Source organism: Hylobates moloch, unplaced genomic scaffold, assembly GCF_009828535.3.
Source record: "Hylobates moloch isolate HMO894 unplaced genomic scaffold, HMol_V3 SCAFFOLD_2, whole genome shotgun sequence".
Lineage (NCBI taxonomy): Eukaryota > Metazoa > Chordata > Mammalia > Primates > Hylobatidae > Hylobates > Hylobates moloch.
In genome coordinates, this window is record NW_026652277.1 from 117,141,280 (window position 1) to 117,163,855 (window position 22,576).

General features: G+C 43.1%; 1 protein-coding gene across 2 annotated transcripts in view; it reads right to left on the bottom strand.

The window, feature by feature from the left end:
• FAXC (failed axon connections homolog, metaxin like GST domain containing) overlaps positions 1-13,053 on the bottom strand; it is a 68,051-nt gene extending 54,998 nt beyond the window's left edge. Inside the window, exons 1-3 of one of the 2 annotated variants that reach the window (XM_032155658.2) lie at positions 12,979-13,053; positions 12,373-12,494; positions 6,134-6,269 (exon numbers count right to left, since the gene is read on the bottom strand). In XM_032155658.2, coding sequence (XP_032011549.1) covers positions 6,134-6,269; positions 12,373-12,479 — 243 coding nt within the window. In that variant the 5' untranslated portion in view covers positions 12,480-12,494; positions 12,979-13,053. Of the gene's footprint in view, positions 1-6,133; positions 6,270-12,372; positions 12,737-12,978 lie in introns of those variants that run through there. The other variant, XM_032155657.2, reaches the window with a different exon arrangement.
• Positions 13,054-22,576: the final 9,523 nt, after the last annotated feature.

A 22,576-nucleotide genomic window follows, 5' to 3' on the forward strand; every position in this document is an offset into this window, starting at 1 on the left:
TAATAACAGTTGTTAGGATGAAATGAGAAGAGGTGCAGTGCCTTCATCAGAAGTATTTTGAGATGAAGAACTTGAGACTCTAAGAGAGATACCAGAGTCTTGGGACTCTGATTTGATATACTGGCCAGAGTACCCATAGGTTTCAGGTAAATATCTATCTATTATATTCACTCCGCCCTGGAGCTATCTTGAGTCATCTTCCACTGGCTAAATTTGAAATATTTTGCGCAGTCTGTGTGGATTATGACACACTGAAAAAATCCATGCACCCACTATCTATTTAGTTTTGAAGAAGAATGTCCTTATTTTTCGGAGCTGCATGTTGAAGTATTGCAGGATGATGTGTCAGGATTTCTGCAACTTACTTTAAAATGGTTTACCAAAAACATTGTTCATAAATGTAGATGTAAAGAAGGGGGGAAGCAAAGGAGGAGACATTAACCATTCACAATCTAGGTAAAGGGCATGGGGGTGTGCACTGTACTATTCTTTTGTCTGCAGCTTAGGAAAAAAAAGAGGCAGGAGGGGGAGACAAGATCAGCAAATAAATACAACATCAAAAGTTAGGGCTGACAGCCGAGGCAGACAGCTCCAAAGGAAACATTTTCTTTTTTCTTTCTCTTACTTAAAAAGAATTCTTTTGTGAAATGTATGCTTCTTATACAACTACTTATATCAAATGATGTAGGTGTCTTTATATACATCTAAAGAAATGTAAGGAAGAAAAGTCAAAAATATCAGTTATGATAATAATCTCCAGCTCGTAGGATATCAGGTAATTTTCACTTTCCACATACACTGTTTTGTACTGTTTGGAATTTTTCTAAGGACCATATATCATCTACACATAATCAGAAAACGCAGTAAAGCTATTTTTGTGTTTTTTAAAAAAATAACCACATCCCCAGGACCTTCCTGTACATTGTTTGCAATTTCCTATAAGTCTATCATTATTAGAAAATAAAAAGATTTTAAAATTGAACTACCAATATTCATATCTTGAGAGAGAAAAATAATAATAACTGTGTTCAATACATTGAGCTTTTTTTAAAAATAAGCCTTTTGATTTCCTAACTAATGGTCATCAAATATTCATTCCCATTCCATTTAGGTTAAAAAATTCAAGAGCTTCTAATATAAAGTCATGATCTGAGGAACACTGGCATTTTAATCTTTTTAAAATGGCACAGGCAAAAGAAGGGGCAGAGGGTACAGCTCCCTGGGTCCATGACAAAATATTTCTCTACTGATCAATCCAAGAAATGAACTCCCCAGCACTCCCCAGACACCCACTGCAGCAATACAAATCCCCACTAAGGGAATGGGAATCAAGGTACTCCCAACCCCTGCAACACAGCATCCCTTTCTAAACCACAGCCCCATTTTTTTTTTTTACCTAAAATCTGTCACCGCCCCCGGAGCATCGCCCACTCCATTTATTTTCCAAACAGACCTCACAGAAGAAAAACAGCCCTATGCAATTCTTTTTTAAAAAATATACTTAATAAGAAATAATAATTTTGGAAGGGGTAAGCACGCCCCTTCTTGAAGACCTCTGTAATAAGTGCAGGCTTCACAGCAAGGCATGAGTCCTGCTGCTCCAGTTACACTAACTACAGGCAGCTGCTCTAAAATGTGAACAAAGGCAGATATGCTGCAGGTAAAGACAGGTCTACAGCAGTCAGGCCTTGATGGCTTGAAGGGCAGAAAGGAAAGTGCAGAGAAGCCTGGGAGCTGCTGCAGCCACCACAAACAACAGGATTATTTTATCAAAGGTGGGGGAGCACAAAAGATCTTGAAAGTAGTCAGAGACAGCACTGCACAAAATTCAGGTTTTGGACTCCCACTGCCCCAAAGCTGTCATGGCTAAGTGAGGCAATCTGGTCAAGAGTGATGATGGAATAGAGACAGGTAGCTGTTGGGTAGCAATCTCTTCCTTCAGTTTGAGTCTCCAAGTGACACACATCTTCAAGTGCTGACTGCCAACACCAAGCTGAACAACGATCTTTCAAATATGAGCCAATGCGTTTAGACGCTGCAGGCCTTGTTTCCTCCATTGCTGTCTTAGCAAGTCCTAAGTAATCTTCTCCCTGCTGCTCTCTCTGGACTCCCCCCGTGCATTCCAGTTACCAGTTATAAAGATTCCCTTTCTAATCACTTCCTGTTCTCAAACATCCCATGTCCTCCTTGATGCCCCAATCCGAAGTCTGGACTCGGTGCCACTTCACCATGTCCCCAGAGGACCTGCATTATAGCACTTACCAAACTAAAGCATGTCAACCATGCTGTCCCAGCACTGCCTTAGAAGGATCACTGCCACCCAATTCCCCTCTTCTCTACAGAAGCTATCTCAAAAAGCACAGGCTATGGGGAGTCAGGAGCTGGAGAGGTAATATCATTATCGGGGCAGGCAAAAGCTTGCTGAGTGGGGAGCCCACCCCCTCCAACCTCCCAGTGGGTCTGTTACAACCTGAGGAGAATACCTCCTCCCAGTGTTGGTGCTTTACAAGAGTCTAAAGGTGAACCCCCGAGCTGCAGGAGCCATCTGGGGGAGTGGCAGCCAAGCAAAAGGACCAGAGTAGTTTGGGGATGCCTGAGGCTCACCTCCTTTCTTTTTTTTAAACTCCCTCAGAGGTACAGGACCTCTGGCCTGGGCTTTAGCCCTTGTCCAGTACAAATTCCCAGGCAGAGAAGTTGGCATCCCTGGTAAAAGGAGCTCTCAAACCAAAATAACTAGATAAGTGCCACTACTATGAGAAGGGCAGTACACTGAATTATATGACATGAAGCGGAATTATTGGGACAGACCAAAAAATTTAAGTAACATAATAAATATCCTCCAATGGATAAAGTAAGAGATTACTAATACAAACTAAAAGAAAACATTAAGAAGAAAAATACAAAAGTTGGAATAAAGAACACAATAGATGGGGTAAATAGCATAATGGATACAAAAACAAACAAACAACAACAAACACACACAGAGCAATGCAAAGGAAGCTCAGAGAGAAGAATGCTTCCAGAAAGAAGCAGAAAAGAATTCAAGTAGAGAGTAGAGAGACACAGAAAATAGAAGCAGAGTTTCCAAAATCCGGATAATAGGGAACAAGGAAGAAGAGGGAGAAGAAAAACAAATATAAAAGAAAAGGAAATATTTTAAGAAAATTGATAATTAATTCTCCAGAATTCAAAAGAGATGAAAGACCTCAGATAATAAGAGTTTATAAAGGACCAAACAGGGTATGTAAAGACCCACACCAACACATGCCATATTGAAACTTGAGAATATTAAGATTAAATACAAATTCTAAGATAATTTAGAGAGAAAGAGAAAGAAGAATGAGATTAACATCAATTTTCTTTTTTTTTGAGACAGGGTCTCACTCTGTCTCCCAGACTAGAGTGCAGTGGCGTGATCTCGGCTCACCACAACCTCCACCTCCCCACTTCAAGCGATTCTCCTGCCTCAGCCTCCCGAGTAGCTGGGATTACAGGCACATGCCACTACCGCCCAGCTAATTTTTGTATTTTTAATAGAGATGGGGTTTCACCATGTTGGCCAGGCTGGTCTCGAACTCCTGACTGCAGACGATCCACCAGCCTCAGCCTCCCAAAGTGCTGGGATTACAGGCATGAGCCACTGGCCTGGCCTAATATTTTTAAAATATAGAAGGAAAAGAACTTTGAACATAAATTTATCAAATGTGGGAGTATAATAACTATATTCTCAGGCATGCAAAGCCACTGAAGGTTTGCCACGTAAAGACTCACTCTAAAAATATTCATCAGGGAAGTTCTCAAATAAAAAAATAAATCCTTTATAATAAGATATATGGGAAATAAGGCTAGTCAAATAACATAGTAAAGTTTGTTGCCTAAAAAGGATAAAAAAGAAAGGAAAAGAATTGCTAAAATTCCTTCTTTTTTTTTATGGAGTCTGGTTCTGTCACCCAGGCTGGAGTGCAATGGCACGATCTTGGCTCACTGCAACCTCTGCCTCCCGGGTCCAAGCAATTCTCCTGCCTCAGCCCCCCAAGTAGCTGGGATTACAGGTGCACACCACCACGCCTGGCTAATTTTCGTATTTTTAGTAGAGATGGGGTTTCACCATATTGGCCAGGCTGGTCTTGAACTCCTGGCCTCAAGCGATCCACCCTCCTTGGCCTCTCAAAGTGCTAGGATTACAAGCGTGAGCCACCGTGCCCGGCCAAAATATTCCAGAATTAAAATCTTAGACAGCAACACAATTGGGATGAGGGCTGGGAAGAAAGGGAGAGACTTAAGGTACACGTAAACTGCTAATGTGTTTGTATTATAACAGAATAAATACAGACTTTAATACATTTAACAAATTAATAAGCATAAACACAAATTTGAGTCTTAAGAGTAACTACAACAACAAAAATATAATTTGTTTTAAATGAGAAAAAAATATCTATTAGAAAGCAGGAAATGAGAAAAAATTTAAAATGAAGAATAGTAAGGAGAAAAATATTAAATAAGATATTAGAAATAAGTTCTAATAAAACAATCACTTCAATAAGTGTAAATGGATTAAAGTTGCCAATTAAAAGACTCTCCAATTAGATATGAGAGAAACAAATACAAAAAGAGAGAGGGCGAGAAAGAGAGACAGAGGATGAAGAAAGATATCCTAAGCAAATATGAACCAAAAGAAGGCTGGAGAATCTATCTCAATATCTGATAACACAGAATTCAAGTTTTTTAAAAAATAGTAAGAGATATCAATGGATGATACATACTAGAAAAATAAACAAGAGTAAAAGATGTGAACTTTTATATGTATCTAACAATGTAACCTAAAATATATAAATACTCTAACATAAAGCAAGAACTGACAGAATGACAGGAAAGAGACAAATCGACAAATACACTTGAATATTTTAACATGCTCCTTTCAGACAAAAAAATAAGCAGAAATATAGAAGGTCTAAATAATACACTAAACGTGTTTAAGCAACTAGATATATAGAGAGCTCTATATCCGAACAGAGAATATGTAATTATTTTCAACATTTTAAAAAAGTAACTACAAACCAGGCTAAAGCTTCAGTAAATTCCAAGGAGTCAATATCACAGAGACTATCTTCTCTGACCATAAAATTAAAAATGATAACAAAAATCAAAGCTTAAAATAGTTCCATATGGCTAGAACTTGGTTAAAAATAAAAACATAAGTGAACTTTTAAAAAAATACATAGAATTGAATGACTATGAAAACACAGCATGTTGACTTTGTGAGACACAGCTCAAGCACTACTCAGAGAGAAATATATACCTTTAAGTACATTCCTCTTCCTTATTTACTGCTAAAATGAACAAGTGTTTCCCTGAAAGTCACACAAACAGAACATGGAGTGTTGTGGAAAAGCTCTCACTACATATACAAATATCTACCTCGTGGCCTACTGGGCCTTCTGCCCCCAAGATTCATGAGGGACAAAATACGATGCTGTCAATAAGCTAAAACCTAAAGTAAAAAACCGCATCAGGCAGTGGCACAGCCATTTTTGTCAAGGCCCAGTAGGCCTGTCCAAACTATTAACCAAAGCATACTTTTTTTTTTTTTTTTTTTTTTGAGATGGAGTCTTGCTCTGTCACCCAGACTGGAGTACAGTGGTGCAATCTCGGCTCACTGTAACCTCTGCTTCCCCGGTTCAAGTGATTCTCCTGCCTCAGCCTCCCAGGTAGCTGGGATTACAGTCATCCGCCACTAGCCCGGCTAATTTGTGTATTTTTAGTAGTGACAGGGTTTCACCATGTTGGCCAGGCTGGTCTCGGACTCCTGACCTCAAGTGATCCACCTGCCTTGGCCTCCAAAAGTGCTGGGATTACAGGCATGAGCCACCATGCCCGGCCCAAAGAATACTCTGTTAAAGAAAAATACCATGGCGCTGAATCTCTCAAAAGTTTAGACCTTTTTGATCCATCATTATCAACAGACCCTGGAATCAAGTATTTTATTTCCCTCTTACTAAGGACTAAGCACTGCTAGTTTCAGCTCCCATCCCTCTGGCATCCACTGTGTGAGATGAAATATTCCCCCCTTTAGTTAAATACTCATCCCCCGATGCTGATGTCATAAGAAGAAAACATATTTGCACACAAGTACCTGATATGGTAAGTCAGCCATCCTTAAATAAGTTTCCATCTTTAAACAGAAAGGAGATAAACTGGGAACACCATTGTTAGGTCTTGCAAACTGATGCAAAATAATAGCATCTTTAGAGTCAATCTCTTGCTGTTTCCTGTCAAAACCAAAACAGAAATAAAGAACAATCCACATGTTATCCACATTCAGTTCCCTTACTTCTTGAGAGGACCCTGCAGGGTTGTAGCTCCTCAATGAACAAGCAGATCTGTTTGTCACAGGGGCTTACATCACCCACCACCCAGTTTGTCGAAGGGGCTTACCTCACCCAGCACTCATGGAAGCTTAGTCAAAACACAAGAGAACCTTACAAACTCCCATGATATTACCATGACCTCAATGGCTCGCAAAGTAACCACATAACAACCTCCTTCCGTTACCTATGGCCTCTGGGCAACAAGAACATTTTCTGGTACTGGTCCACCTATTCTCCAGCCAGCTGTGTTTACCTGACAGGGACAAGCTGGATGGATAAAAACGATATTCTGTGCTTGCTGTGTGTCACACATTGTTCTGAGGGTCTCATGGGTCTTATCTCCTTTAATCTTCATAATAACCTTACGAAGTAGGTACTACTGTTATCCACGTTTTATAGATGAGGAAATTAAGGCACAGAGGATTAACTTGCCCAAAGTCACATTGCTAGTTATGGCAGAATGGGCACTGAACCAAGAAGTCAGAGCCCATGTTTTTGGCCATTAGACTATACCGTGAAACAGTCTATTCATCCACAAGACCCAGGAATAACAGTGCAGATTTGCTCTGCTATGACCCAAGCCTGTAGGGAATCTGAGACTGAAACTCTGGTGCCTCTTCCCAACTGCCCATGCCCCCACCTAACCCTTCTTTCACCTGTAATGCCGTGGAACCTGCCCTCTGGATGCTCTCTCTCTAGCTCTGTCTTCCTTATTTTCTGCCTTCCCAGTATCCCCACTTTTACCACACAGCATGTATTTCAGTACCCCTGCTTTTCCCCTTTCTTCTGTCTCAGCCCCACATCCATCTTTTCCTTTGGCTACTCTTTTGGGTGAGGAGGACTTCCCTGCATACAGTTTTTCAATAACCACTACATAATGGAATGAATGCTGGATTCCAAGTCTGGACAACTGGTGTCAAATCCAAGCCCTGCTTCCTACTGGCCACATTAGCCTAGATCTCTCCATCATCTTCACCTGAAGAGTGAGGACAGTACCAATTCTGTATGGTTTATCATGAGGATGACATAAGGTAATACTGTAACTATTTAGTGAACTATCGAGCATTAAGTAATAGTGGAATTTATCCCCATCCAAAGAGATATGACCTCATCCCTGCAAGCTCATCATTCCACACAGCCCCACTCATACCCCACTCCTCGGGACCCTTTTGCAATTTCCATCTTCATTTGATCCAGCCGATTTCCAGTCAGGTAAACTTCACTCTTCCTTCCCCTTGGTCCTCCCTGAGCCTCTGGTTCCCTCGCATTGTTCCCAGTACACCACCACACCCCCTTCTTTCTACCCAAGCAAGAACAAGCTCTTTGTATCTTCATCACATGGATGCCCACTTCCTGCAGATCCCCATTTAGTAAAACAAACTCTCTTGAAAAGTTTACCACCCAAGGGCCCACTCAACTTCACAGTTCAGAATGACTCATTTTGAAAATATCTGTCAAGTCAAAAAAATAAAAATATTTGCTGCTTTCTGGCAATATTCACTACAAAAGAAATGTTTTCATTTAGATGGAATGTTTGGGAAGTCAGATATTAAAATCAAGAACTCATTTAGACGATGTTCCAAGACAGCACAAACTATAGATCTGACAATTAACTGATTTTGTCCAGTCAAATAATTCCCATCACAAAGTGGTATTTTCATGTAAATTAACAGACAAAAATTTCAGAAGTGACAGGAGAGGAGACAAACAAAAAGTCCCTAATCCATCAGCCAGAACAATCTAATTCTAATTGTTAATTTGGGCCATGTCATAGTAAGAATGGATGCTAATTATCTACCAAGCATATGCTAATGACTTTATATACATTATATATGTTAACTTATTTAATTCTGACAATGACACTTTAGAATGGGTATTGTTATAGTTTAAATTTGGGATATCATATTATACTATTTTATAGTAGATAAGAAAATTGAAGCTCAAAGATGTTAAATAACTTGCCTAAGGAAGGTCAATTTAAGATTGACTCTGAAATAACTCCAGTTTCCATGCTCTTAAGCACTTCAAGGCCACCAAAATGGGCAATTCCTCAGTTAATCGTATTAAAACTGCCAGTTTGACTTAGACCACCGAAGCCTGGAACTTTCTCATAAAAGTCACAGCTAATGATGGCCAAGTTTTATTGAATTTTCACCTTGACAAACTCTGTTCTAAGCATGTCACATGTGTTAACTCATTTGATCAACTCTATGAGAAAAGCTACTACTACTATTACCATTTTACAGATGAGAAAACTGAGTCATCAAGAGCTTACTGTCATATCCAAGGTTATGTGGTTGGTTACAGACAGAATCTGAATTTGAACCCAGACAGCCTGGCTCCAGAGCCCTCCCTCCAACATGTCAGAAACTCCTCTCTAATTTAGGATCAGAGGTTTGGATGGGTTGTTTCCTGTACAGCTATATTTTATAAAGTGATCTTACCATAAGGTTTGGATAAGAGGACAGCCATAGAGCATTAACTAGCTAGTTTACTACTATTCCCGGGGCTAACGATACCACAGATGAACATGTCTCTGTATACAGCTGATGATTTGTTAGTTTGCAGAGATCAGATGTTGATTCGCCAACTAAATGTTCTAGAAGAGGCTGAGCCCGTGTGTCAAAAGTGCAAATAAGCAACTGGTAATGAAGTTAGTACTTATTCAATTTACAAACAAGAATTTCCAAAGCCTGATTGAATTTAAGATAGCTGCCAAGCTATCTCCACTTAGGGAAAACAAAGTAGTGTGTTGGAACAATATTTATTTTAAAATATGTGCTAAAAAACATGGATAAAACCCCAAAACCCTATTTTGATTATAATCATTAATTAAACTTCCTAAGTAATTCTCACCTTTCAACTTTACTCTTCCATTCTAGAGACATAGTCATAGATTAAGGTTATGTTTATACAGCAGAAAATCCAAGTAGGCTGGGGAAGAGTATGCAACAGCCAGTCAACTAATGGCAGTCATTTTAAGGTGTATTTTCCATCTTACATATTTCAGATTTTGTTTTGTTTTCTGCCTAAATTATAAAGACTATTGAAACCTAGATTTCACCTTAAGTGGAGGTAGCTATCATGTAACCTCTAAAGCCTTGGTCTTTGACCTTCCTGCCTGTTTTTTTCCCTTTGCCCCTCCACTCCTCTTCCCCTAGATGCTGCAAGAAAGGCACCTGATACAGGTCTGTCTTCCCTGAGCAACGCTTCAGTTCTCCACATTTCTCTTCCTTCCTCTTCCTCCAACAAAACGGATTTCAAAGTAGGTACTTTTTCTGAGACAGAGTCTCACTCTGTCGCCAGGCTGGAGTGCAGTGGCATGATCTCGGCTCACTGCAACCTCCTCCTCCCAGGTTCAAGCGATTCTCCTGCCTCAGCTCCCTGAGTAGCTCTAGGACTACAGGTGTGTGACACCACGCCAGGCTAATTTTTGTGTTTTTGTTTGCCTGTTTGTTTTTTGTTTTTTAGTAGAGACGGGTTTCACAATGTTGGCCAGGATGGTCTCAATCTCTTGACCTTGTGATCCACCCGCCTTGGCCTCCCAGAGTGTTGGGATTACAGGCCTAAGCTGCCACGCCCGGCCAAAGTAGGTACTTTCTAAGAGGCAGTGGTTAAAAAATGCAGGCTCTGATTTGAATCTAGATCCTACTACTCTTACTGTGTGATCTTGGGCAAGCTACTTAACCTCCCTGAGCTGCAATTTCCTTACCTATGAAATGAACAAACAACAGTTGTGAGGAATAAATGCAGTCACACATGCAAAGCCCATCCTACTCAGTATTCAGAAATAGCCCTTTTGTATTGTTTGCATTACTTCAGAGCTTTCTAATTCAACTCAAACATTTGTCCAGAAACAAAACTGGCCAAGTATGGTGGCTCACACCTATAAACCCAACAGTTTGGGAGGGCAAAGAGGGAGGATTTCTTGAGGCCAGGAGTTTGAGACAAGCCTGGGCAACATAGTGAGACCCCATCTCCACAAAAAAAAGTTAAAAAAAAAAATTAGCCAAGTGCAATGGTTCATGCCTGTAAGCCCAGCAACTCAGCAGACTGAGGCCAGAGGATCGCTTGAGCCCAGGAGTTCAAGAGCGGCCTGGCCAACACAGTGAAACCCTATCTCTACTAAAAATACAAAAATTATCCAGACGCGGTGGTGCACGCCTGTAATCCCAGCTACTCAGGAGGCTGAGCCAGGAGAATCACTTGAACCAGGGAGGTGGAGGTTGCAATGAGCTGAGATAGAGCCACTGCACTCCAGCATGGGCAACAAAGCGAGACTCAGTCTCAAAAGAAAAAAAAGAAAAAGTGAATCAACCTAGGATTAAACTCCTTAGTCCAAATAAGCATCCAGTGCTGAGGTTTATAGTCCCCTAAATGAGTTAGTAGCTATCTGTGGGCAGAGAGCTCTCCAGTCTCCAGTGACCACACCTGCCAGGGCATGGCCTACTCCGGAGTGGGAGCTGAGCTCCATACTGTTTCTGCAAGGTCATTTACGCTTTGTTTTAAACTTGATCCTGTGAAGCCTTCACTCCCTCCACTGCTGAGAAGCCTTATGTTTTGGGATCTCCTCAAAGGCTTCAGACTAGAATACAACTGAGAAACAACTGGGTTACCATTTAAATTACTGCCCAAATGTTTTAGTTCTTTAGGTAGCTTGAAATCTAACTTGAAATACAGTTCTAAAACTAGCACAATTAACAAATAATCTAGAGAGATAATTCTCTCTAAATTTTTTTGTTTGGTTCAGCTAGATTCAAGGCAATGTGTTAAGTGAGAGAATTAAATGTGCAACAAACTTAAACTTCCTCAAATATGGCTAAATAATATGAAAACCAATACATTTCTCCAAACCTAAATGATTTCCCACCCTCTCAGAGATGAGAACTATTCAAAATATGTACGTTAGGCCAAATATCTAGGCTATCTATTATTAGGCTATCACAATAATCTCCTGGGATCCCTGCAGGCTAGTAAAGGTCACCTATCACTGTCTTTGTTTATAACCTATTGTGTAGGATTCCTCCACTGGAATAAGGCAGTGTGGACACATTTCTCTCACTTTACAAAATACTGGCAAACAGACATCCTGAGCTATTGAGAACTGGGCTTCTGGTAATCTTCCAGTGACGGAAGGCTCAAGTGCATGGAAATTTTAACCATTAATTGATGTACCAATTAGCCAAACGACTGTCTCAGTGCCCTGTGGTATTACTCTACCCAAACAAAAATCTCATGCCGGCTGGATGTACCAACAGCAGGGGCCTCCATTTTCTGGTATTTCCAACTCAATCTTGTAAACATTCTGCGGCAACGGATGCAACTGTTTACGGCACTGGGCGACTCCGTGTTATGCCCAACACACCCATGTGCTAGCCTGTCCTACTGCTCACACAACAATGACATCTAAGCCTGAAGATGGTGCTTAGCGTTCAATACCAGATAAGCAGAGAACCAGGTTAAGGCTGCATCAAAGCTGCCCACCACTACACTTGGTCATGCATCTTTAACAGGGACCCGCAGGTTTCTGGAGCTTTTGCAATTTTTCAGTCTTTTGATGTTGACATTTAGGGAAGGATGGTGAAGAATTAACCTTTAGGTAAAAGATAAGGTTAGCAGTTAATATTCCAGCATTATTACTTATAAGCAAGGCATTTCGTAAAAGTGTAACCTATTTCTGCAGGGCCCAATTCTATTGTTGCAAACACACTGCACTTAGATCCTCCTAAGGCCATTTCTTAATAGATAACGACAAGTGACCCAGAGCATTTTGGGAGACAAATGTTTTTCCCTCCCAGCACCGGTTTAATTCTCCTTTCAACTCCAAACTGCCCCTCACGGCCAGGTGACCACAAATGCCTTTAGGGAAAGGTAATTGCAGGACGCTTGGGCATCTGGGCAGCGTGACCGAGGGGCTGGCACGGGCCCCTCTCGCGCCAGCCCTGCCCTACCTAGCCAGGTGCCCCGCTCTGCGCCCCTGTGCGGGGCCCTCTCTCCGGCTCACCTAATGACCAGGAGTTCGTGGAGCAGATACGCAGCTGCGGCCAGCAAAGCTCCCCCGGTCAAGTAAAGGGTTTTCTTCCACCAGGGATCGGAGCCCAGCCCTGCCATGATCCCACTGTAATCCTGCAAAGGGAAAGCGATGATGTCCCCATAAAAGGAGAAGGGCTCCTCGGACCCGGCCCACCAGCCGAAGAAGGAGATGCTCTGGTTCCAGCTCAGATCCACCACGCACGGCCTGGACGAAGCAAAGCCAACCCCCCAGTGCATGCTGCGCGGCTGGCTCCGGGCGCCCCTCCCAGGGCCCGCGCCGCCCGCATGGGAAGGGGCCGGCGCGGCCCGGCGCGGGCTCAGAGGCGCGCGGAGGGCGCGGGCGGCGCGGGCGGCGGCGACTGAGGAGGCGGCGGCAGAGGAGGAGGAGGAGGAAGGACACTGGCCGCGGACGGCGGGCCTGGCCGGCGGGGCCCCAGAGCCCTGGGCGGCAGCAGCGGCCGCCGGCTCCCCCGGCAGCGGCCTCTCCGCCCCGCTCTTTGTGTCGGCGCCTGGAGAAGGCCGCGTGATGTCATTGCTCCCCGGGGCAGGGAAACAGAGGCGGGATAAAGTCACCTACCCCGCGCCCTGCCCCCGCCCCGCATCTCCGCGGTCCGGCCGCCTCCGCCGGGGCCGGATCTGCAGGGCTGAGGCGCGCCGGGCGGGCTCCGCGCCTCCAGGCGGCACGCCCAAAAACCGCTCGCCGCGCGCGGGCAAGGGCAGCGGAGGTGCCTGGAAACGCGGCTCCACTGCGAGGAAGCTGCAGTCGGGGCCCGGATCCCGGTCCTCCTCGGGCCCGGATCCCGGTCCTCCTCTACCCCGGCCCGCCCTCCGCCTGCGCTCCAGCCCCTCCCGCGGGCCCCAGAGCGGGGAACGCGCAGGACTCACCTGGGGCGGCGCGGAGCTGCGGGCAGGAGACGCCACCAGGCGGGGGCTGGGAGCGTGGGCCGGGATTAAAGTCGGGAATCAGATTGTTCTGGCCATCAGGAAAGCGCTGCGTATTTGCATAATGTATAAAAACACTCTCATTACATTACACAGTTACCTCGGGCTTGACCAGGTGTTTGCAGAGACGAGATGTCTGGTTTGACAAATAACAAAATACTCTACCTAGAGAGATTTCTTTGACAAACCCAGTTCAAGTCTTTCCTCTTGGAAGTCACTATCAGGGAACTCGCTGATAAAGAGTTTTGGTTGGGGGACGAGGGTCCCTCTTTTGTTTTAGAAAATCTGTCTAACAACTGTGTGTGTGTTCAGTGTATTTTTTTCCTTTAACTTCATTTATTAAAGTTCATAGGTACAAAGAATAGAAGCTTGTAATGTATGCACAGATTTTAGCAAGAGCGTGGATAGTTTTAAGTTGTTTGGAAGAACTGAAAAAGGATTCGGGCCCTGGAGGTTCATCACTCTTAAGGTGGAAGGATGGGTAAAAGAAACCTCCAGGGTTTTGCCTGTGGAGCAGAGATTGAGGCGCAAAAGGACTCCCCCTTTTTTTCCTCTCCTGCCACACCCGCCCCTTAGAACAGGCAAGGACTGTGGTCGTATTGTTAATAAATAATAAATATGGACGTGTCGCCTCAATGAGACAGGGGGAGGGGCTAGTCAGCTGATGCCTAGGCACCAGCATGTGAGACGCCCCAAACACTCCTGGGAATATGTGACCTCCCAGGTAGAAGTAATGTGTGTGGTTGTAAGTGAAGCTCCCATGAGTAGGTTGCAAGGAGTGAAGCCCAACGGCCTCCTGGGGTGACTGAGGTGGTCACCAGACAGTCTTCCAAGGAGAGAGGCCAGAAGGCTGCCTGGCCTTGTCAGCAAGAAGCAGAGTAGTAAAGTTTGGGACCAGAGCTGCAGTGCTCTGGAAGAGGGAACAAGGAGGGCTGGCACCAGGGATTCTCCATGCTCCTTCTGTGCCATTCCTACAGAGCACTCAGTCTTTGCTCTCAGTGAACACTGAGCCAATATTTAAAGAATGTAAGTTTGATACTTGGGATCACATTATTTGCATATCTAGGTCTAGGCATGGGGATGGGCATAAATTATCTTGAGTGGAAGAATATGGAAGGCAAAAGGGAGAGTCAATCCTGACAAACCTTATGCCCAAAAACAAGTTCGAACCCAGAGGAAGTGTAGTATTTTTATCCCAGAAAGCCACTGACCACAATTCACTCTCACTCATAGTGACCTGCCCCACCCACTTATGCAGGCCAGGGGCCCACTGCTGCTTCCTGGTAGTATCAGACAACTGTTGAGCATCATCTGGTCTCCGGTTCAAATATGGTTGACATTTTTAGAGACACTGCAGTGAACGTCTTTAAGAAGCAGATGTGGGCTGGGCGCAGGTGGCTCACATATGTAATCCCAAAACTTTGGGAGGCCAAGGTGGGTGGATCACCTAAGGTCACGAGTTCGAGATCAGCCTGGCCAACACGGCGAAACCCCGTCTCTACTGAAAATACAAAGAATTAGCCGGGCGTGGTGGCGAGCGCCTGTAATTCCAGCTACTCGGAAGGCTAAGGCAGGAGAATTGCTTGAACCCAGGAGGCGGAGGTCTCAGTGAGAAGAGATTGTGCCATTGCACTCCAGCCTGGGCAACAAGAGCAAGACACCATCTCAATAAAAATAAAAATAAAATAAAATCCCACAAGAGAAACTAAAATGTCATCTTAATCTGACGCATCTTAAATTTTAACTTTTAGATCCATGGGATAGAAGAGAAAAGATGATTATTACTAGGACTGTATAAGATGAAAAGAGGAGGAGTAGACTGAGGAGACAACAAATCTGAGTTGGACAAATGTTTGGTATCAGAATGTCAGAACAGGCCGGGCATGGTGGGGTGGCTCACGCCTGTAATCCCAGCACTTTGGGAGGTGGGCAGATCACTTGAGGTCAAGAGTTTGAGACCAGCCTGGCCAACATGGTGAAACCCTGTCTCTACTAAAAAAAAATACAAAAATTAGCCAGGCATGGTGTCGATCATCTGTAACCCCAGCTACTCGGGAGTCTGAGGCAGGAGAATCACTTGAACCTGGGAGGCAGAGGTTGCAGTGAGCTGAGATCGTGCCACTGCACTCTAGCCTGGGTGACAGAGTGAGACTCCATCTCAAAAAAAGAAGAAGAACCTCGGAACAAACCTTTGGGGAGCAAGGAAAGCAGCTCTAGCTGTAAAGGCACCGACTGATGCAATCCTCAGCCAACTCTTCATCCAAAGACACACTCAGTTCCAGAGGGAAAAGCTACTCCACAAAGGGGTGCAAGCCAGCTGTAGAAAGATGGGAGACTCAGGCTCAGGGGCAAGGGACTCAGCCCCAGAGGAGTGGTGGTGGTGGGATAAACTCAGTAGAAAGGAACCGAACACAGCTTGGTTAACAAGAGTTGCTAAGGAGGCTGATTCTTCAAAGAATGCCTCCTCAGAATCCCTAGTGTAGAGCCAGGTCACAGGCTGAAGCCACAGTAGCTATGCAGGGCCTCCCTGCTGAGGCTGAAGGTGCAGGAGCTGAGCGTGTCTGCACCCCAGCTCTCCTCCTGAGGCTCCTATAGTTAGTGAGAAAATTTGAAGACTCTGGGCACTAGGCTGGGCATCTCTACTTCACCCCTTCTACCACCACCGCCACTGATTTTGACAGCTTTGGTGCCGTACGCATGGACATTAGCTCTAAACTGGAGGCCACTTATTTTTCTTTTTCAAGAAAAATTTTTGTTAACTAACTTTAATTGAGGTGTTATAAGACAAGAAAAAAGAAGGAACTAACATTGATTGAACACCTATTTGTGTTGTATAGTGATTTTTTTTTCCAGTAACAAGCTGTTAGATAAGTATTGTCATTTCAATTTTACAACTGAAAGAAACTAAGGCCCAGAGGGGACAATTAACGAGTTCAATTCCCAGAGTGGGGTGATGATGGATCCAAGCATGTCTCACACCAGCGGCCCTGTGGGCGCTCCACCACCTCCATCGGGGGTGTCCAATCTTTTGGCTTCCCTGGGCCACATTAGAACTGTCTTGGGCCACACCTAAAATACACTAAGGACAGCTGATGAGCTTTAAAAAAAATCGCAAAAAATTCATAATGTTTTAAGAAAGTTTACAAATTTGTGTTGGGCCACATTCAAAGTCGTCCTGGGCCGCCAGATTGGACAAGGTTTTGACCTACAAGGGTCTCACACCAAGAACAGTGAGGGCTGGAGTGCTGTCCATGGTATTCTTGCTTTACACTGTTAGCCTGGGGCTCAGTTTCGAACTGTCTCAACTGAATGACTACAAGGCGTCCAATGCCTGCAGGTTATACTGTCACCTGAAAAAGGCAGCTTCAGATAATTTATTATGCAGATATCGGCGTGCCCTATGTCACGTGGGTCTACAGCCTCGCCAAGACAATTGGATAAGGACAACTAAATCAGTGTTTCCCAAACCTTAAAGTACATATGTGTCACCTGGGGCTCTGTCATGACGATCAAACAAGAGACAATTAGATCAGAGGCAATTGAGAAGGTGGGTGGTGAGAAAAGTTTAGGATGTTTTGAGTGTGGGCCTCTTAAACATTACCATGTATATGAGGATATTGTTAAAATGCAAAATCTGACTCAGTAGTTCTGGGGTGGGGTCTGAAAGTCTGCATTTCTAACAAGCTTCCAGGTGATACCAGACCACAGTTTGTGTAACAATTGTTTATACCACTGGCTTATGAGGAAGATCAAGAACTCTGCCCACCAGGTGTACCCCATGTTAGATGGTTTCTAATCAACCCAATCAAGTCACCACCTTTTATTAGTTTGAACATCATACGTTGCAGATAAGTTTGGGGCAGTAGTAGAATGAGAAATAGGAAGAAAATAAATCAAGACTCTAGAAGAACAGTTAGAACAGACAGTAATGTGTATTTCTTCTGAGAGACTGACCTGATGCCCAAGTGCTGGGAGCTGGGGGAGGAAGTCATGGGGAAGGAGAGATGTAAGGGAAGGGGACAGTAGATAAGAGAGAAGACAGAGAATAGGCAATTTATCATGTCTCTGTTTCACTACCTGGGTGATTAATAATATCATGGAACATTTTTCAGGCACCAATACAAACAGCATAAACAAATGAACAAAATAATTTACAAATTTAATTTATCCTAATCATCTTTTATCAGAATGATAGTACACTTGATGTTTTAAAATCGAGTTTAAGAGATTTAAAGCCTTGCTCCTATGGTAATAAGTGGATGTGATGTGGCACTATTGCTGGTTTTTACATAGTAACATTTACTATGCTATTGCATTAAAATATCTCTATGTTATTCAAATGTAGATAATTTAATTGATAATATTTCTCTGAATTTTGTTGTAAACTTCTGCTTTCTTGGCTTGATTTGTGGAGAGGACATCTCACACCAAACTACCCACCTGGCATAGGAGAATTCTTTTTTCTTTTTTTTTTTTTTTGAGACTGAGTCTAGCTCTTTCACCCAGGCTGGAGTGCAGTGGGGCGATCTCGGCTCACTGCAACCTCTGCCTCCCTAGTTCAAGCTATCCTCCTGCCTCAGCCTCCCAAGTAACTGGGATTACAGGCGCCTGCCACCATGCCCAGCTAATTTTTGTATTTTTAGTAGAGACAGTGTTTCACTGTGTTGGCCAGGCTGGTCTCAAACTCCTGACCTCGTGATCTGCCTGCCTCAACCTCCCAAAGTGCTGGGATTACAAGTGCGAGCCACTGCACCCAGCCCATAGGAGAATTCTGAATCCTAACTAACATTATAGCTGGAAGCCAGTCTCTCACCTCTCACCACAAGGTGCTTTGCCTATATACTTTCTGATCCACTGGACTTGAGCATTTTATAAACCATTATGCAACTCTCAGAAAGCATGTCCTTAAGATTAACTTGATGCTGAGAAAAGATATGCAAATAATAACCAGGCTCAGATGAGTGAAAGGCAATTGAGAAGGTGAATCGTGAGAAGTGTAGAACATTTTGAGTTTGGACAGTGTATTAGTTTGCTAGGGCAAAGAACAGAACCCTAACAACATCATATTTAGAGAATGGGCAAAGAAAGAGGGAAACTGAGAAGGAGCAACAAGTGGGAGGGTGTCAGAGCCACAGAAGGGAATAGGGAGTTTCGAGAAATTTAGGGGTACGATCAGTAGTGTCACATGCTCCCAAAAAGTCAAGTAAAATAAAGTTAGCCAGTAGGGCAGACATTACTGACCTTCGTGGGTGAGTGAGTGCATTCAAGTGTTGCGGAGGCAGAAACTAGCTTGAAAAAATGTTACTGTCAACAGTGTTCCAAGTGTCTGTTTCCTCATCCTACCCTTACCATACATGACGTTGTTAAATGTTTTGATCGTCCCTAATTTGAAAAAGCAGTGTCTCCTTGTAGTTTTAAATTTGTGCTTCTCTTATTATGTGTAAGGTTGAATGCACTTTTTGGAAAGATGTATTTCTATTTTTTTGTGAACTGTTCACTTGTTTTGTCTTAAGCGTCAAGTCTCACTATGTTGCCCAGGCTAGACTCAAACTCCTCAAGTGATCCCTCCATCTCAGTCTACTGAATAGCTGAAATTATATGTGCACACCTGGTCCTGAACTATTCATTTTTCACTTAAAATTATTTATTTATTTATTTATTTATTTATTTATTTATTTATTTATATGAGCTCTTAATAGAGAAAAATAACTCTTGGTCTATAAATCAAAGTGATGCAAATATTTTCCCCAGCTTGTTATCTTTCCATTTTTTCTTTTTATTTTACATATTCATTATTTTTGAGACAAGACCTCTGTGTCACCCAGGCTGGAATGCAGTGGCATGATTACGGCTCACTGCAGCCTCAACCTCCTGGGCTGAGGTAACTTCAGATAATTCCCTGAATTATCAAGCGATCCTCCCACCTCAACCACCCCAAGTGGCTGGGACTATAGGCAGGCATCACCACGGCCACCTAATTTTTTTTTTTTGTATTTTCTGTGGAGATGGGGTCTCACCATGTTGCCCAGGCTGGTCTTGAACTCCTGGGCTCAAGCGTTTCACCTGCCTCAGCCTCCCAAAGTGCTGGGATTACAGGCATGAGCCACTGCCCCAGTCTCCTTCCATTTTTTCTTCTATGGCTTCTTGATTTTCTATTATAGTTTTAGAGTGGCCTTATCCTCTGAATGGGATGCTCAAATCTATTATTTCGATGTTCCAGGGTGACCTCAAGTGCTGGGGTGTATTAAAGAAAAAATTATTCTGATACTTGTTAAAGGCAGTAAAGAAAACCTTTTTCAAGGGACTACTTCGATGGAGCTTTGCAACAGGGGAGAAAGATTGAGCTTAACTCCAAATACAACAAGGAAAAGTGAGGATTTACAGCCAAGTGGCAGGGAAAGGGGAGAAGATGTCACGGGATGGAGAATTACTATGAGAAAACATCAAGGCTAGAAGGCTAAACTGGCCAACAAGATTCCTGATGAAGACAGCCCTGGGTGATCAGATGCCACCTGGGAAATGAGAAATTTGATCAGATACTGAAGGTGATCAAAAATCAAGGATGGGGGAATCTGGCTAAATTGACTTAGCAGCATTCTCTCTAAAATTGGGCAATGCAAACATAGACACAGAAGTCCAAATGTTGAGGCTTAGTTGAGAAGAAGGCTTAGTGGAGCCTGACTAAAATTTGGTCAAGGAGAGAGTCTTTGTCAGTTGTGACCAGGAAGGTAGAAGCCTCTAGAGATAAGGGTCTGTTGCTGACAAGATAGGACACAGACCATCCACAAGGACAGAGGAGTTATTCATGAATATGGGAAGACTTAGGGAGAGTAGAAGAAAAAAGACGCTGTGATTGAGGGGTGTGACCAGAAGTGGGAGTTTGGAACAGAGGAGGAGTAGAGGATGGGAGAGCTAGACCTGAAACTTGGAGAAGCATGAGCTTTTATCCAAAAGTAATGGCAGTGAGTGAAGAGGACATAAAGCCCATCTCCAAAGTCTGAGGTTCATAGAAAATGTGGGACTTCCTCCAGGTGAAATCATGTCCTCATAGGACAGCAGGTTTCAATTGAGGTAGGAAGTAAAGGGCACTACAAAGAGGACTTGAGAAGGTAGGGTAATTGGTATATCATGAAATGGGCCTTATAGGGGTTGTAGCAGAAAAGTATAGAAGATCAATGGGAGTTAGGCAAGAAAAATTCAAGAAACACTCTTAAGGAGAGATTCTGGGAAAGAATCACTATGGGGTGTCTACATGTTGGGCAATGACTAGGGATGGCAGAGATCCTTATCAGGCTATAGGAATGGCACAACCATCTGGACTCTGGCTCCCTGGAACACCAATGACCTGCACTTGAACTGATTGTTCCCAGGAAAAGGTGTCATCTAAGGAGCACAGAGACAAACACCAAGCCTGTTTTAAAGTCAAGAAAGGAATGGAGATCTTGTGAGATATCAGTGAGTTCTATATCCATTTGGTTCTGTTCCTCAATGAGAAACAAGGATTCAGATCTAGCTGAAGTGGGAACATCTCATGTCCATATTTACCTTGAAACTCTCTACTCCCATTCTTAGCTCTGCCACCACATCATCTTGAGAACATCTTTTTTTTCTTTGGGTCCAACTGGTGCCTTTTGTCTCCTAGACAATGGTTCTTTATATGTGCCGCATCACTTTTTTGCTCAGATACAAGAGGTTTATTGAACTCACAATCCATTTTTTAAATTTAATTTTCATGCAAACGGTCAGTGTCAGCTTTTTTGATACAGAAAAAGTTTGCATGTCATTTGCATCTCATCAGTAATTGTCAAGTAAGAATCTCCCTTCTAATAGAGTCACATTGTAAGTTAATTAACATCATAAGTTAATCAAAACAATTAGTGTCGGCTATACTAACACTTTTATCTCGTCTTGTTTCCATCTTTATTTCTACATTGACATTTTCTTAGATGTTCAGACCTCCTTCTGTAGCCTATAATAATGTAAATATGTTAAATGGAATTGTGGGGACCTCAGCAGTCCAGGTTTAAAAAGTATTCCCAGTAAGCATGACTTGAGCTTGTGCCTGGTTACTGAACAGTCTCTAAAACTTGATGCTTCTCAGTGTTATATCTATTCCAGGCCAGTAGTAAAGCCCTCTTGAGTGTCCCTAGGACACATCAAAGGGCTATTTCAAATAGTGTCCAAAATTTTGACTTTTGTGCTTGACTGAGATACTTTCAATGTATTATATTTTAACTTGATGCTTTTCTTCAATTTAACACTAATATAATAGTAAAACATCTAAGTATAATGCAGAGAGTAAGGATATAATTTTATGCAGGGTATTTAAAGCATTTTTATTAAGTTGCAATTAGTAGCTCATAGTTGTTTTAATCATAGAAGGGGAATTAATCTTTAAGAGAACTGAGTCAAGAGCCCAGATTCAGGCTTGCTGATGTTCTGTCTGATTTCAATATTTTTGAAGATGCTGCCTTGCATACAGACAATTCGAATATGTGATTAAAATAATCCAGCTGTGCATGGCTATGCTACTGCTATGACTATAAGATGGCATGGACACTAGATACAAGTATAAAAGTGGTGAAGTGCACAGGCTCAGGAATCAGACTGCCTGGCTTCAGATCCTGGCTCTGTCTTCCTAGCTGTGTGATGCTGAACATGTCAATGTCACTCAACATTTCTGAGAAATGAAGCTAACAATAGTTTCTGCGTCATGCTGTTGTGAGGATTAAGTGAGATTGCACATGCATAGTGTTTAGCACAAGATTTGGCACTTCATAAATCCAAAAGATTACAGTAAATAGCCAAGAGTAACCATGAATTTTTTTTTTCAGACAGAGTTTTGCTCTTGTTGCCCAGGCTGGAGTGCAATGGCGCAATCTCCACTGACTGCAACCTCCACCTCCTGGGTTCAAGCGATTCTCTATCTTCAGCCTCCCGAGTAGCTGGGCTTCAGACACGCCACCAACACGCCAGGCTAATTTTTGTACTTTTAGTAGAGACGGGGTTCCACCATGTTGGCTAGGCTGCTCTCGAACTCCTGACCTCGGGTGATCCGCCCACTTCAACCTCCCAAAGTGCTGGGATTATAGGCGTGAGTGACCGTGCCCGGCCAGTCATGAATTCTTTTCAAAATGAAATATGACACAGAGACAATAATCAATGTAGGAATTCTTTTCTTGGCCAACTCAAAATCATAATTTCACTAACATTTTCTGCTAACTTTTGATTTT